Source organism: Bidens hawaiensis, unplaced genomic scaffold (genome assembly GCF_021521415.1).
Source record: "Bidens hawaiensis isolate Kalapana, Puna unplaced genomic scaffold, B.hawaiensis_p1.1 tig00018610_1, whole genome shotgun sequence".
Lineage (NCBI taxonomy): Eukaryota > Viridiplantae > Streptophyta > Magnoliopsida > Asterales > Asteraceae > Bidens > Bidens hawaiensis.
The window spans coordinates 114,286-130,368 of NW_027492819.1; the positions used below are offsets into that span (position 1 = coordinate 114,286).

Sequence of the window (16,083 nt, forward strand, 5' to 3'; positions counted from 1 at the left end):
AAGGAGCAAGCTTTCACTCGATTCGACTCGGCTCATAAACAACCCTAATCCACAGTACCATGCCACTGCTACATGGGCATTGGGCCGTAATAAAGCCCCTCCAATGTTGTCCCTTTGGTTTGTTGTCTTGAAGGGCTTTAAACCTTCTTTTTTTACAAATAATTTAAAATAAATAACAATACTTAAATTAAAATAAAAATAAAAAACATGCAACTAAAGCAAAAACATAAAATAACCTAATTCGACAACAAATGCTGGTAGGGGTGATACATTCAGGTACCCTACGTCCTAAGTGAACAAATGCAAGATTCCCATAATTATTTTGATATGTTGTTGTTTTAAATACAGTAGGAGAGAGAAACTACACAATTATAAGGTTGAATACAAGTTTGGTTTCATCTATAAACATTAAAACGTTATATTTAAGTACTTATCCGGTTTTTATCGTTTCATATTTAATACGTATTAGTTATCTATTAGACGTGTCTCTCTCACAAACATTTGCATTGGGTTTGAACATCTCAAATAAGACTTCAAGTTGTATTCTTATGTTAAGCTTGAGTTTACATGTTTTAGTCTCGTTTTTTGCTCGATCTTAATAAAGGTTTAACTTGAATAGTCGAGTTAGAGTTTGAACTCGAAAACAACTTGTTTGCAATAAAATCAATAATCTTATTAGATCGGAAGGGACACTCATGGATATTATCCTTTAACCGTCTAATATTACATTGTCATCTCATTTTAATTTTTAAGTACCTACAAACTACAAATATACTGACGGCACCTACCCACATGTGTAATAAATTAATAATTAAGTAATTTTAATTCTTCAACCCTTGTCATTGAATCAAGTTTGTGGCAAACCTTTGTCATGAAATGAACTCTTGCACCCTACCCACATGGGGTGGTGGCGGTGTTGCCATATGGTTTGAAAACCATACACTCTACCGATATAGGTGCCCCGCCCTCTCTTAAAAAAAAAGAAATTTTTCGTGCTAGTTACTTTAAAACAAAAATCGCATAATTTAATATTAAACTATACAAAATTGTACTACATATTAAAAGTGAAAATTTGAAATTGCGCCCATTTTTATTCGTGTCCATGTCCGTCCATTAAGGAACTGAATTTGTCAATGTCTGTTTGTGTATGTTTGCAGACGGACAAACGAACTCACATATACTAATGAACACTAATAGACAAATGTGCACTAACATACATTAGGGTAAAGTTAAAATACAAATGACAATAAAAATGAGAAGGGTGAGAAAGAATCCAGTCCATTGATCATAGATTTGAATGACTGAGATTAATTTAACAAATAAAAATTGATGGAAAGGGTATGAAGGTAATAACACACCTTTGTTGACTTTCTCTCTCCACATGCAAGGCACATGCCAATTACTCCTATCATTTTAAAATGTCCATGACTTTTTCATATGATATTATTTTTTTTTTTAAAAAGTCACCATAATAATAAGCGTTTTTTTATCTTTAATATGAGTATCATATTGTTATATAAAAATAAAAAAATTAATGGGTTTTTTAATTGTGTTTTTTTGTTGTTCATTGTGTCATTGTGTAATATATTGTTTCCATTGTGTTTTACGTTTCAAGTCATTGTGTTATATGTATACACCATTGTGTCTTACGTTTTAGGCCATTGTGTTATACGCATTCACCATTGTGCCTTACATTTTAGGTCATTGTGTTATACGTATTCACCATTGTGTTTTACGTTTCAAGTTATTGTGTAACATGTATTAATCATTGTGTTTTATGTATTAGATATTTTGTTGTTATTTTATCATTATTTTTACATATTATTATTACACAATGGTGTTATTAGTATTTAAAAAAACATAATGATGAGTTGAAAGACACAATGACGAAAAAACACAATGACGAAAAAAGACACAATGATAAGCGAAAAGACACACTGACGAAAAGAGACACAATGATAAGCGAAAAGACACAATGGTGTGCGAAAAGACACAATGATAAGCGAAAAAACACAATGGTGTGCGAAAGACACAATCGTGTGTGAAAAGACACAATGACGAAAAAAAGACACAATGATAAGCGAAAAGACACAATGGTGTGCGAAAAAGACACAATGACGAAAAAATACACAATGATAAGCGAAAAGATACAATGGTGTGCGAAAAGACACAATGACGTGATTTTTGTTTTAAGTTTTATTTAACAAAAATCATACTCATATTAAAGATAAAAAAAAGCTTGTTATTATGATGAATTTTTTTTTTAAAAAAACATCATACGAAAAAGTTATAAACGTTCTAATATAATGGGAGTATTAACATGTGCATTGCACGTGGAGAGAGAAAATATGTACAATTACCTTTATACCCTTTTTCCTTTTGTCTCAATTGACACATGTCAATTTTTTATGGCTTCTCACCCTTCTCATTTTTATTACCTTTTGTAAAATAACTTGACCCCATACATTAATGGTCAAAATACATAAACAACTCTAATAAACAAACAAAGATAAACAAGTACATGTTAATTTCAAAAAGTATAATCATTATCGGATGTTCATGAACACTATTGAACGAACAAGACCTCTGTCCATGTTCGTCCGTTAAGCTTACCGAACGAAGATTTTTGTTCATGTCCGGGTTGTTTATTAAACAGACGAACATAAACGAACTTCTCGCATGACGAACGTATGCCGAACGTCCGTTTCATTTATGGGCCTAGTTTTTAACAATTTTGCTTTTTTGAAATTTCATTCCCTTGAGTTTAAAAATATAGTTAAATCTTTCACAAAATTTGATATTAACTTTGATTCTTAAATAAATTAATTTGATTAACTTTAATTCATAAATAAATGACATTTAGTTTTCATAAAAACGAGGTAATAAAACCCGTTGTGTTGCGAGAATGCAACGACGCTAACTCAATCGATATCTTTAAGTTCATAATGGTAACTGTTATAAACCCAAAAACTTAAATGCACAAAATAGCATCAACACTCATATACTTTATGATATTAAAACATATTTTAAATGTCGTGTAGTCGATTGGTAACACACGCGTGGTGTAGGTGCAAGTTGGCACATATTCAGTCTGTAGAGGTTACGTCACTGAACCTAAACCAATAAAAAATTCGTCAACACCCCAATACAATACAATATATTAACATATAAAAAAAAGTCCGCATGATGCCATTTGTTACATCGTTCGTCACTTACAGTACAGAACCAATACCAAATTACCGACTGAGTTTCGGGCGCTTCCCCGTCACAATTTTCGCGTTCAAAACAACTAGTTTATAACTTTATATAATAGATCATTCGACAGGTTCATCATAAATTTATAAGCTTCCTAACCCAACCCCACCAACCCCAATGGTCTGGATTGGCGTTGACATGCATATATGAAACCATATGGCCACATGCATGCATACTAAATTATTGTTTATTGGTTCGACTAGACATTGCACTATGAACCACTTTGACTTTGTTTCGTCCATAATCGCTTGACTTTGGTTGTTATTCCACCCATGAGCTGATTGATTATTTATGTCAACTTATTATCTAACAAGTTATACAACAAGGATATAACAAGTCACATGAGATCCTTGTTTAATGGTGAACATAATAAAGAGATAAAAGTAGTTTTTGCGTCCTTGTGATGAATGGGCGGATGCAGAATGCAACCCCATTTTGTTAAATATCCCACTTTAACCCCCTGACGTCTACATTAGTCTCCATTTTGCGTTCGGCCATCAATCCCCATCAACTTTCCCCTTCAAAGTGTGAAGCAGGCAAGCCAGGAGTAAAATGGTCGTTCACTTGGACTTTAAAACCCTACTCACAATCTCTTCCTTCTCTTCATTTCATCAACGTCGATTGAGTCCCTCTAATCTTGACGGCAACCACTCGCACAATCCGACTGATAATCGTCAGCTAATCGACCTCCAACAATTGAGAATCCATGGTTGATTTAACTCAGTTTGATATAGTCTATGATACAACCGTTTGAACACTCGATTAGGTTTAACTGTGTGTATTTTGAGGAAATTTTGGCAGCACAACGAGAGGATTTCAATAAAATACGAACTGATAATTAAGATATAGTTTACAGGGGTATTTATAGGAGGTGGCTCATTCACTATACATGCTTAGCGAATGAGCACCTCATTTGCTACGCCATTCGCTAAACAAGCTTAACGAATGACCCTAATACATTATACTACTAATTTGTTAACATGTCTAACAAATGAGGTCCAAAACTGATCACATTCGCTATACATTCCATAGCGAATGTGCATCACTAAGTTACAAACCAACCCCTATACTTTAAATCTATTTCAAATACAATTAACAAAAAACGAGACGAAAACTAATGTATCAACAACAATGGCCTTGATTACCGTCGTCATCGACACACTTAAACTTCATAAGTAATAGTTTTTTTTTTCGAACTTGATTTTGACTGTGATTAATGATCATCAAACTTGTTTAATGAGCATCGAACTTTAATTATAACTTGATTCATGATGATCAAACATTAATTTGAACATTTTGTGGTCGGAATTAGGGTGAATGCCATCCTCGCTCACCAACAATTGTACATAAAGGTGTTGTCGAATTGGTGGCCGAACTTGAATTTCAATTTCTCATTGGAACGAGGAAGGTAACACATTGAGTACGGATTATGGGTTCATGTTGCATATTAATGGCTAATTATGTGTAAAATTTTAGTTGATCAAGGTTATCTTTTTGATGATCAAGGTTTTTTCTTGATCATGGTATCATGGTGTTGTAATGTTTTGTAATGATCACCAATTCGATATGTATTTTGTAATAGATGGTTGAAATTAACTAGTTAAATATATTAATAATGAATGAAATTAAATAGTATATACTAAGGGTGTAACTGATTCATCCGGATGAAAAGATCATAATATGATATGATCAGTTGGACTCCTAAGTCCTAACACATGCAAATAGTTTAGTGACTTGCAAGCTAGAATTAGTTATACACATAAGTCAAACTAGAAGTTAAAGGTGTAGGCAGATTAGAGGTCAAATTAGAAGCCAAATTGAAAGTCTAGAAATTTTGATGCTATGGACAGATAGAGTCAAAGTGGATCCAAGGTGTATGATCGGGTCAGGGGCATTATTGGGTTAGGGGTATTAAGGCAAATTAGTAGTCAAATTGAAAGTGGAGATGTTTTGATGTTTATGGTCAGGTCTAGTCATCAAAGTGTTTTCAAGGTGTATTATCGGGTCAGGGCTAGTATTGGGTTAGGTGTATTATAGGCAAGTTAGAAGTTAAATTGAAAGTAGAGATATCCGGGTCAAAGTGGATCCAAGGTTTACACATCGGGTCAGGGGTATTTAAAGTCTAAGGACGTCAAACTGAAAGTCAAACACCGAGCTTTCCTTTATTCGAAATTTTGGGGAAAATCAGAAAACTCACTCTCAACGACACATTAACAAAAAAAAAAAAAAGTGTTGCAGTAAATTAAAGTTAACCTAATATGTAAAAGTGATTTGTAATCTTTTATCTTATCGAAACGAATGTGTAACTCGTATGCAACTGTTAGCCACGTAATATTTAAAAACTTATCGATTGTTACAGTGGGTTTTCACATCTCGAGTAGGTTTTCAAAATAACCTAACCATATGTGTGTGTGTGTGTGTTTTCAGATTGAAGTTGGCCTTTTGGTTTAACGCCATTAGGTGATGGTTAAAGCTTGAGATAGTATCGTCCCAAGTTCAAAACCTGACTCACTGGGGTTTTCCTATAGTGGTGAGTCCTCCTTAATGGTGTTCTTAGGTAAGTTATGTCTAGAACGTCAAATCAATATAAATGATTGATACACGGATACCCCATCTCAAAAAATTCACTCTGAGTGTTTTTTTTTATTTTGAGGATAGTTCTCAAATCCAAAAGCTGTTACAAAAAAAAAATCCTTTCAGATTGAGGGCATGGTCACATTATTTTTAAGCGATTTAAGTATGAATACAAAAAAAGGATTAAAAAATAGTACGATGAGGTTTTGGTTGGGCCAATGGCAAAGTAAAGTAATGCAAATTTCATCAAGAGTTGTGGATGACCCTTCACGTGGTGTGCATGTGCTTTCTACTTTTAGAAAGCGACTTATTATTTCCCGTTACATTATATCAAACTCACCTTTTCATGTTACTATTATCGGTAGCACTCACAAAGATCTATCATGTGTTTACATTTTACAATCTATTTAGTTATTCAAAATGATGAAACAGATGTTAAGATTCTAGATTGAAAGAAATCTTACATGACATATGGCTTGTTCCGTGTTAGTTACCTGAACTAATATAACCAAATGTTTTACGAGATTGATAAAAGTTGGATGAGTTTGTCAAGAGATGAGAAAATTTTTCATTGAGGTTGTACAACATTTAAATTTCTCACGTTTGACTTCTATCTAAGTCCGACATGTAGTCATCCAGGCTGGAAGTTTTTAAATTTATGAATAAAAAAACATAACTATTATTTCAAACGCCCAAGCAACAAAGATACCATAATAGTATTATCTATTTCTTGTTACTTTATTTTACATTCTACTACGTTATTTTATAGTAAGAAACAATGTTATTAAACATTACTTGTTGAATTATTCCGATAAATTAAAATTTTAAACTTTATTTTTTAAAAGAAAATCTCAATATGATTTAAAACCACAGACAAGAATCAAGTAGGGCTGTTCACGAGCCGAGTCGAACCGAGCGAAGGCTTGCTCGTCGCTTGGCTCGTTTACAACCGAACCGAACCGAATGGTTGATATTCGAACCGAGCAAAAACCGAAACGAGCCAAAATTGAATCGAGCATTTTTCGATCGAACATCGAGCGTTTTTGAGCAATATTTATTTCTTTTTCACTTCAAACGTGTAATATATTGTAAAGTTTTATTAAAAATAAGTTTCAAATGAGATAAATTGATCATGTAAACAAACTTTTAGTATTACAAAACCTTGAAGCGAACAAATAAAACTAAAAAATTGACGGAATACGAGAATTTTTAAGGGGTTTAGAAAATTATAAGCTTATATTTATGTGTTTTGTTTATATATTTATATATTTGTTCATATATAAATATATAATTATATCTATAATAAATTAAAAATATCCGAGCCGAACCGAACCGAGCAGACTTGCTCGTTGCTTGGCTCGTTTACAAACCGAACCGAGCAGAGCGGCTCGTTTACAATCGAGCGAAAAACGAGCGAGCATTTTCCAAGCAATTTCCGAGCGAGCGGCGAGCGAGTTTGAGCGACGAGCTGTTTGGACGGCCCTAGAATCAAGAGCCTTTAATAGTGTAGGGCCGTAGGCGAAATCCTCTACTATTTGGGCCAACTTTACTGGATCGGTCTAAGCCTTAAGGTGAATCGAAACCCACTAGTCTGGGTCCAAAGTGATGGTACCGTTAATCCGTTATTATTACATTGTTGGTTGCATACATCTCACTTGCTCAATTCTAGACTGACTATATTTATACGTGCCTCTAATCATAAATAAGTTTGGGCTAATTTAGTTTTAAAGCAATCAGAAATTTAAATAAAATCCGGTCCTTCATATAATTGGTACCATGTTTCATACCAACTATAAATTGCCATTTTGTTCATTACGTTCCAATTTGATTTATGTACGGTTTTATAACAACTATTATTTCACTCGCCTAAGCAACAAAGAAACCAAACCTTCAAATAGTTACATCACGCTTATTTCAAAATCAATAGTATGTTTAGGATTACGTAAACTTCAAAATACACTTACTTATACAGTTATACATGATGAATAGACAGTAATAAATAAGATGGTTACATAACCGTCACACTTTCTGTCATTCACTTCGTTTTAACTATTTTCTATACATCATGTATGCGTATGTCATAGTTTTTCACGTCTTCACCCTTAACAAAACATCCTTTCTTTCTCGTACTTAAAAACGATTCAAACCAACCAATGTCGGATCTTCTCCTTAACCCCTTTCTCTTTAATCGTATCCAAACTCGGTTTCCATGATCTTTTCACCGACAACTGCCGGCTCAAGTAATAACCATCCTCCGGTCCAACGACCAACTCCGGCTTCACCTCCACCGTTGGCCACTTCGCCACCACCTTCTTCTTCTTTTTACCCGTGACCACCGCAGCCGGACACATTTTTGCAAAAACCGGAATAAACCCGGTGTAGGCAGTCAAAACCGCATCCGTCCTCAAAAGAATCCGCCGTGCTTCTTCCAACGATATCGAAGGCGCGGCCAGCTTCCCACTCTTCATGGCCACCATCAAGTAAACCTTATTACTCTCTAATGTAACATCAGCCGCCAACGGTTTGGGTTTTATCCCAACCGGGTGGCTGAACTCGACCACCACTTGTTGCGGGTGGTCGAGCATGAGCTTGGCCACGGTCACGGGTTTGGTGCATTCCAGAACCGTTCCATCGGGAAGTAAGACCCGTGTCGAGCCGTGAGAGGTGATGTGGTTCCCCATTGTGATGAGTTATTAGAGTACGTAATAAGTTGTGATGGGTTTTTATTTTAGTTTATAATAAAAGGTAAAAGGGAGTGTTAGTTAAACCGCTCCATCTAGCACCGGTAGAAGTGGGCTTGGTGAGTGATAACCGAACCAACTGTGACGTGTGTAGAGGTGGACAACAAAACCGGTTCCTGGAACCGGTTCGGTGGAACCGAACCGGAACCGAACCGGTTCCTACCCGTTTTTCGTAGGAACCGGTTCGGTTCCGTTTCAACCCGACGATCCGGGACCGGTTTGACATTTTTGGAGGTGGACCGGGTAGGAACCGGAACCGAAACGGAACCGGTTCTGGAACCGGTTCGACCGGAACCGGTTCGGAACCGGTTCTAGCCGTTGGAGTAGTTCTAGCCGTTGGGAAACGGTTTTATGGCCGTTTTTTGACCGTTGAGGTCAAAAATGGCCGTTTTTTGGCTCCCCAAACACCTCACTACTAGTATAAATAGGTATTTGGTGTAATGGGTTCATCACAACACTCAAAACGCAAACCCGAACGCAAAAAAATACAAAAAAACGCTATTACAACGTTCTGAGTTCTCTAATCTCTTGTTTTCTCTTCTTCTATATTCATATTTGTTGTTATGGCTGCCTCACAATCATCGGTTGGTCAAGGTTCCACCGCCGGACCAAGTTTCGTTCGTATTGTACCTCATAATCGTAATCAAGAGATTTGGTGCAATTGGGATTTGGTTGAATTGAGTGACCATTCATTGAAGGCTCGGTGCAAGTTTTGTGGGATTTATTTAAACCCACTTTCGAATTCAAATTTGAAGAAACACATCGAAAGACCGTATTGCAGGGCGTTGAAACAGAACGTCGAGTCGCAACAAACGCAAATGGATAGTGAAGGCGGAATATTTACATACCAAATTGATCGAGTTCAAGATCGTATGGCGAAGTTTGTGATTCAAGACTATAATACATAGCAAACTCAACAAATGTAACACGATACAGATTTAAGTTCACCATTACACGATACACGATACAGACTAATCAATTCAAACACGCTGACACTCATAGCATTAAGTTCAATATGTTGTTTACCATTGCTCTGTGGGTGAACAACAAAAGTAGCATGAGCCTCTTCAGAAATCAGAAGAACACAAATCATCACCTACACAAGCAGCGGAAACGAAAAACGAAAAAAAAAAAAATATTTTACACTGTAACCGGTTGGAACCGGTTACAGTGTAAGAACCGGTTTAGGAACCGGTCAGAACCGGTTCCACCGGTTCCGGGTCCGAGGGTTGGGGAACCGGTTCGGTTCCCTAACCGGTTCGACCATGGAACCGGTTTAAACAGTGATGTTGACTAATGGAACCGGTTCTGAACCGGTTCCGGTTCCTTTGACCAACCCGATTTGATCACCTATAGACGTGTGTGTGTTCATGGGTCCAAGTCTAACCTAACTTAAACTAACAACAAACTTGTATTGGATCTATTATTCCAATTCTTCAACAATAATGTTTTTTATTATTCGACTACCAAAATGACGTATCATCTATTCATCTATACAAAAGTTATACTAGGAAATGGATAAATTGTTTATACACAGTGATTGTTAATTAATATATCATTTACTTGTGGTGAATTTTCACATACCTAAACTACATCGGCATGATACCGATTCTCTCTGATCGTCACCTGCCGCCACTCTAGTATTTTATTTTACATTGTTAATCGTTGACACCCAAATTTTTTTATAATATAAATAATATTATTTATGAACGAATAAAGGCTAAATATAGGATTGGTAATCGTAACTTATTTTTCAAAAAACCGGGTTGATTTGTATATAGTTTTATGATCTCAAATTAGAAATTTGGGTCAATTTAGATCACTCAAATTAGAGAATGGGTAAGATTAAGATTGTATCTTTCATAAAAAAGTTAAACTAAGACGGGTCAACTCCTCATCACCATTGTTGACACTATCGCTATATCGCTTGATTTACCTTGATCGACCGGTAGTCTCGACACCACTGCTTTAATGAGTGTCTCGCAACTTGTTCGAAGCTTTCAGGCTTTGTAAACGATTATATGATTTTTGGTTGTTACTAGTGATTTGGTTTGTAGCCGGTAACCCTTCTTTTGAATAAAACGAGTGTTTGATTAGTGACACAATAAGATAACTTTTTACGGGTTTTGAAGAAAAGTGATGTACTTTGAAGATGTTGATTTCGTTTTGTAATTAAACTAAAGGGTTGTGGCCCTATTTAAATCACATTTTAAGTCCAAGTTTTGAGTTGTTTTATATTATTTTGTTGTGTATAGGTTGTTAGTTGTTACTTGTTAGTACCAATCGAGTCATATGCCAAAGCCCATGAAAACTAGAAGTCATCCAAAACAGATCCCAAATTGGGTCTTTAAAAGAATTAGCCCAATTTCAGTAAAATCTCTAAGGCCTCCAAGCCCATTTGCAATTATAATCCAATTGATATATGGCCCAAAAAAACACAACATTAATTAGAAATAAACGAACATGCACTCCCACATCTCATTAATAACTAATAATGTTTATTCGTCGTAGTGTTTGAAAATCTCCAAGGCTCTTTGGGTTTCGATTATTATAACGATGTCACTGTTGTTGGCCATCGGGCTCATAGCTTGAAAACTTGAAACGTACGAGGGGTTTTGCGTTTTAGAGAGCACAATGAAAGTTAAACCAATAACTGACTTTTAACGGTCCAAAATGACTAGAATATCGTTGGAAATTTATTCAGCCGTTTAAAGCCAAGTTTTTAAATTAAAGCGATTTGAAACCAGTTTATATAGAAACCAATTTTGAACTAGCTTTCTTAGTACTTCAAACTGATTGTGGTTGTAGCTAAGTTCGTCATAAACTGGTTTTGACTTCATCTTTTTTTTAAGTAAATAACCGGTTTGTGCATCTCTCTTGTCAGTTTCATTAATACGAACCATTAAGTAAAATAGGTATAGAAAATACATTCATGTATTCGTAACCTCTCTCTATCTCTCTCTCTCTCTCTTCAATGTATTTGTGCTTATGCGCAAGAGAGAAACGTAAATCGATCCAAAAGGCAATTAACACCTTATACAATCATGCAGGGTCGGCCTTAAGGTATGGCAGGGTAGTCGACGGCCACAGGTCCGACACCCCGTGCGTGAGAGAGAAACGTAAATCGATCCAAAAGGCAATTAACACCTTATACAATCATGCAGGTCGTCCTTAAGGTATGGCAGGGTAGTCGACGGCCACAGACCCGACATCCCGCTAGGCCCGAAATACTTTTTTTTTCAAAAAAAAATTATGTATTTTATGAACAAAATACGTATAATCAATGTTTCAACAAAATTATATAACCATTAGCTTGGTCTAGTGGTAAAAAAATATAACATCTAACCAAAAGTTTGTAGGTTCTAGTTTTATTCGAGACAGACTTAAGCTCATTTTATACAAAAGTTTTTTACACAACTCTTAATCATAATCAAGTAAGCTCATTTAAAATCAAAATGTTTAAACTCAACAAAATGGTTCTTTTACTTAAGTTAACTGTCATATTTGTGTCCTCTCTCTCTCTCTCTCATCCGAGTAAAATATGCTACAGAACATTACTTGTATAAATATGTGTCCATTTTTACCTTCTTCTTTTGATACTTTTAGTAGTTTTAGTAGTTTTAGTTTTAGTTTTAGTCGTCCTGATAAAAGGATCTTGTTAGTATCGGTATAAAAAATCTTTCCTTCGTGTTCGGCTATAGCAAGAGCCCCTGAATCTAGAGCCGCTTGGCGTTCCAATCCAGTTCCAACAATGCACTTCTCGGACTGAGAAAGAGGGACTGCTTGGCGTTGCATATTAGAATTCATTAAAGCTCGATTCACGTCATTATGCTTGATAAAAGGAATGAGGGAAGCTCCAATGGAAAAATATTGGAGGGCAAAAATACTTTGAAGATGAACTTGTTCCCATACAATAGTCAGGAATTCTTGACGATATCGAGCTGGAACAACCTGTTCTTCCTGAATACCCTGATGCTCGCAAACTTTTAGTAGGGATACTAGTTGAAACCAAACACCTTGGCATAAACTAAACATATATTTGGTGAAATGGAATATCGATTCCCAAACAGTCCTATTACCATTTTTGTTCTTACTAGCCGGACGTCACTTCTGAGTACTTCAAATTTCAGATTCAACAAATTAACACACCGGCCTAGCCAAAAACAACCAATTATAGAGTTAATTATCGTCATTATTATTATTATTATTATTATTGTTGTTGTTGCTGTTATTATTATTAATCACGCCGTAGACATTTTGAACATTAACTTAAATTTTAGTGGAAAATATGTTCATACAATTATTATTACTATTAACTATTCAAAAATTGCAACTTCAATATCTTTAAAAGTCTACTCACTCAAATTCAAACATCTTACAAATTCTATTATTCTAATTTAGTTGTGTAATATTATATATATATATATATATATATATATATATGCTGCATTTTCTCTAATCCAATGTTTTTCTCTTTTCTTAACAAAGATTTTTTCTTTAATCTTTGTTGTCGGTGAGATTTAAACCCAAACTCTAGTGTTTAAATGTTTTGTCTTTGTAAATGGACAACACTATTAATTAATTGCTCAAATTCATTGTACGTTGTTTATATAATTTCTTTTTAAAGCAGTAGATTTTAGCAGATAATTTTACATGATTAGTCAAATAGAATTTTTTTGGGCTTGTAAATATAGTTAGTTTGCATCTATGTCATCACGACCTTAATTAAAAGCCTAACCACACCGTGATTGCAAGCACAACCACTTGTAAGAATCTTTGGATGTTCTAGATTTGGCATGTTACAAAAAGAGAATATATATACAACCACTCGTGCTAAGAAATTAACAAAACCAAAAAGTTTGACGCCCACTTTGTAGCAAATAGATTCTATCACAACATCCAGAACCCTTTTTGATCGAGTTCCAAAAAAGTACATGCATGCTTCCAAATGGTATTCCCACTTATCTCACAAGTCACAACCACATTTGCCAGTGTGCAGTTGTGCACTATTAACTTAACCTCTTGATTATGTAATCTTAAAATTTTCAGAACCCAAACATCTTGGGACCAACAATAATCGACGACTAAATAATGTTAACGAACGTAAGATCTCCAGTAACCATCTTTAGTTTAGCATGATACTCAACGCGTGAAATGAAAACTTTTTTAACTAACGAGTTTGATCAAGATATAAACCTCTTTTACACTGAACTCTACATGTGACAAATTAAAGGGTTTTTTTTTAAATATGTAGATATTTCATATATTAAATAAAAGGATCCAATTACAATAGAGGAGTGAATAAACGGGCAACAAGTTGCGCCGCCACCCCTTTTGAAAACTATAACGCTGGATACATTTGATAGAGATCTAGTTCCACTAATAGTTTAGCGGGATCATTATTACTAGTTAGTTTTAGATTATAAACAACTAAATGTAATTACATATTTTAGTTCACTTGTTAAGAAGGTTGAACAAGAAGTCTTTCCTCAAAAAAGTTGCTACTTACGAAACTTTTGAATGATGAGGAAGACATGGGTAACTCCTCAAGTTCATCATAGAAGTCGTTTTCTTCCGTTTTTGATGATGAAGATTTCATAAGATCGGGATATGTGAGCGGTTCTTCATCAATGAATGTATTTTCAAGATTTACTGCCAAACATGTTTCGTCTTCCAGAGTTTTGATGTAGTGAAAATCATCGTTTCCAAGCGTGATAACAGGTTTTTGCTCTTCAATCTCTTGATCGGGTTTGCGGGTTGCATTATCTTCTGATATTGGTTTACTTTTGGTTTGTTTGGGGAGATTAGGGTTTGGATGATTATGGGTAGAAGTGTATGTGACTATAAGCATGGATGCATCTGTTCTGCATATCTCCACTTGTTTCTTGGCTAAACAACTTTTTGATGTGCTGCATTTGTAGTATCCCCTATAAAAAATTATTAGAAAAAAAAAAACAACTTTATGAGCAATAATTGATGTTTTAAGTTGGTGGAATTGAGTGATTGGTAAAAACCTCCTCTATACATTTAGCATTCATATTTCTCACATGTTTATATGTGCAAGCCTTGCTTGTACCCTTTTAGAAAATTCCTAAAAAGCAATAAACTTATGTTGTTTATTCATCAACATGTTTAAAAATCAGGATGACAATAATATTTTGGGGGCAATTGTACCATTATTTTAGGTGTAAATAAAAAGATAATAATAACTGTTTTTAACTAGGAGACCAGGAATATCACACATTTGTGAAATTTTATCAATTTATATTGATAAATGCTAAAAGTAGGAATCCTATCATTTCTTCCCACAATAGAAGACCTTTTTAGTATGGAACATACTAAAAAAGAACTATTAATATCATACTAAATCATTATTCAAACTTTTTAAATACGTTTACAATACATGTATTTTGCAAACCTTATTAAAAAAGTGATTTATTACCTTTAAACTGAAAAAAAGTTGATTAAATAAAGATTCAAGTGTGTAACAATGTTGATATAAGAGTATATAATTATATCGATGAGCTAACAAGTAATTTTTAGGAATTTTCTAAAAAAAGAATATGTTGGTTTATTATGATATAAAAAAAAAAATCTTGAGTGAGTATAAGAAAATAATTGAACAAACTAAATTTAAACATCAAGAACCTTGGATAAGGAGATCCTTTTATGGGTTTTTGACCATATTTCCTCCAAGACCAACAATCACAAGAAGGGTTTTGCTCACTCTTCTTTTTCCCTTCATTTTCTTCAAGTTTCACTTTCACCACAATCTTATCAACCACCTTCCTATCTTGCAAAAAGAATCATAAAAAAAATATGAAAACTTTTTGTGCCTTTAGAGTCATATACAAGTTAGAAGTAGAGGTGGACAACAAAACCGGTTCCTGGAACCGGTTCGGTGGAACCGAACCGGAACCGAACCGGTTCCTACCCGTTTTTCGTAGGAACCGGTTCGGTTCCGTTTCAACCCGACGATCCGGGACCGGTTTGACATTTTTGGAGGTGGACCGGGTAGGAACCGGAACCGGTTCTGGAACCGGTTCGACCGGAACCGGTTCGGAACCGGTTCTAGCCGTTGGAGTAGTTCTAGCCGTTGGGAAACGGTTTTATGGCCGTTTTTTGGCTCCCCAAACACCCCACTACTAGTATAAATAGGTATTTGGTGTAATGTGTTCATCACAACACTCAAAACGCAAACCCGAACGCAAAAAAATACAAAAAAACGCTATTACAACGTTCTGAGTTCTCTAATCTCTTGTTTTCTCTTCTTCTATATTCATATTTGTTGTTATGGCTGCCTCACAATCATCGGTTGGTCAAGGTTCCACCGCCGGACCAAGTTTCGTTCGTATTGTACCTCATAATCGTAATCAAGAGATTTGGTGCAATTGGGATTTGGTTGAATTGAGTGACCATTCATTGAAGGCTCGGTGCAAGTTTTGTGGGATTTATTTAAACCCACTTTCGAATTCAACTTTGAAGAAACACATCGAAAGACCGTATTGCAGGG

General features: G+C 35.0%; 2 protein-coding genes across 2 annotated transcripts; both read right to left on the bottom strand.

Moving 5' to 3' along the window:
- Positions 1 to 7,970: 7,970 nt before the first annotated feature.
- On the bottom strand, positions 7,971 to 8,510 carry LOC143556532 (uncharacterized). The gene has a single exon (XM_077045823.1). The coding sequence runs from the start codon at positions 8,508 to 8,510 to the stop codon at positions 7,971 to 7,973; it is 540 nt and encodes a 179-aa protein (XP_076901938.1).
- A 5,420-nt stretch (positions 8,511 to 13,930) lies between these two features.
- On the bottom strand, positions 13,931 to 15,373 carry LOC143556533 (WRKY transcription factor 22-like; the record flags this gene model as incomplete). The annotated part of the gene is made up of 2 exons (XM_077045824.1): positions 13,931 to 14,497; positions 15,219 to 15,373. Coding segments are annotated over 2 exons (621 nt in total), but the record flags the coding sequence as incomplete, so codon positions are not given.
- Between the last annotated feature and the right edge of the window lie 710 nt (positions 15,374 to 16,083).

Excerpts from the sequence above, each read along its gene's own strand:
- LOC143556532 (XM_077045823.1), bottom strand. The coding sequence starts at position 8,510 with ATGGGGAACCACATCACCTCTCACGGCTCGACACGGGTCTTACTTCCC.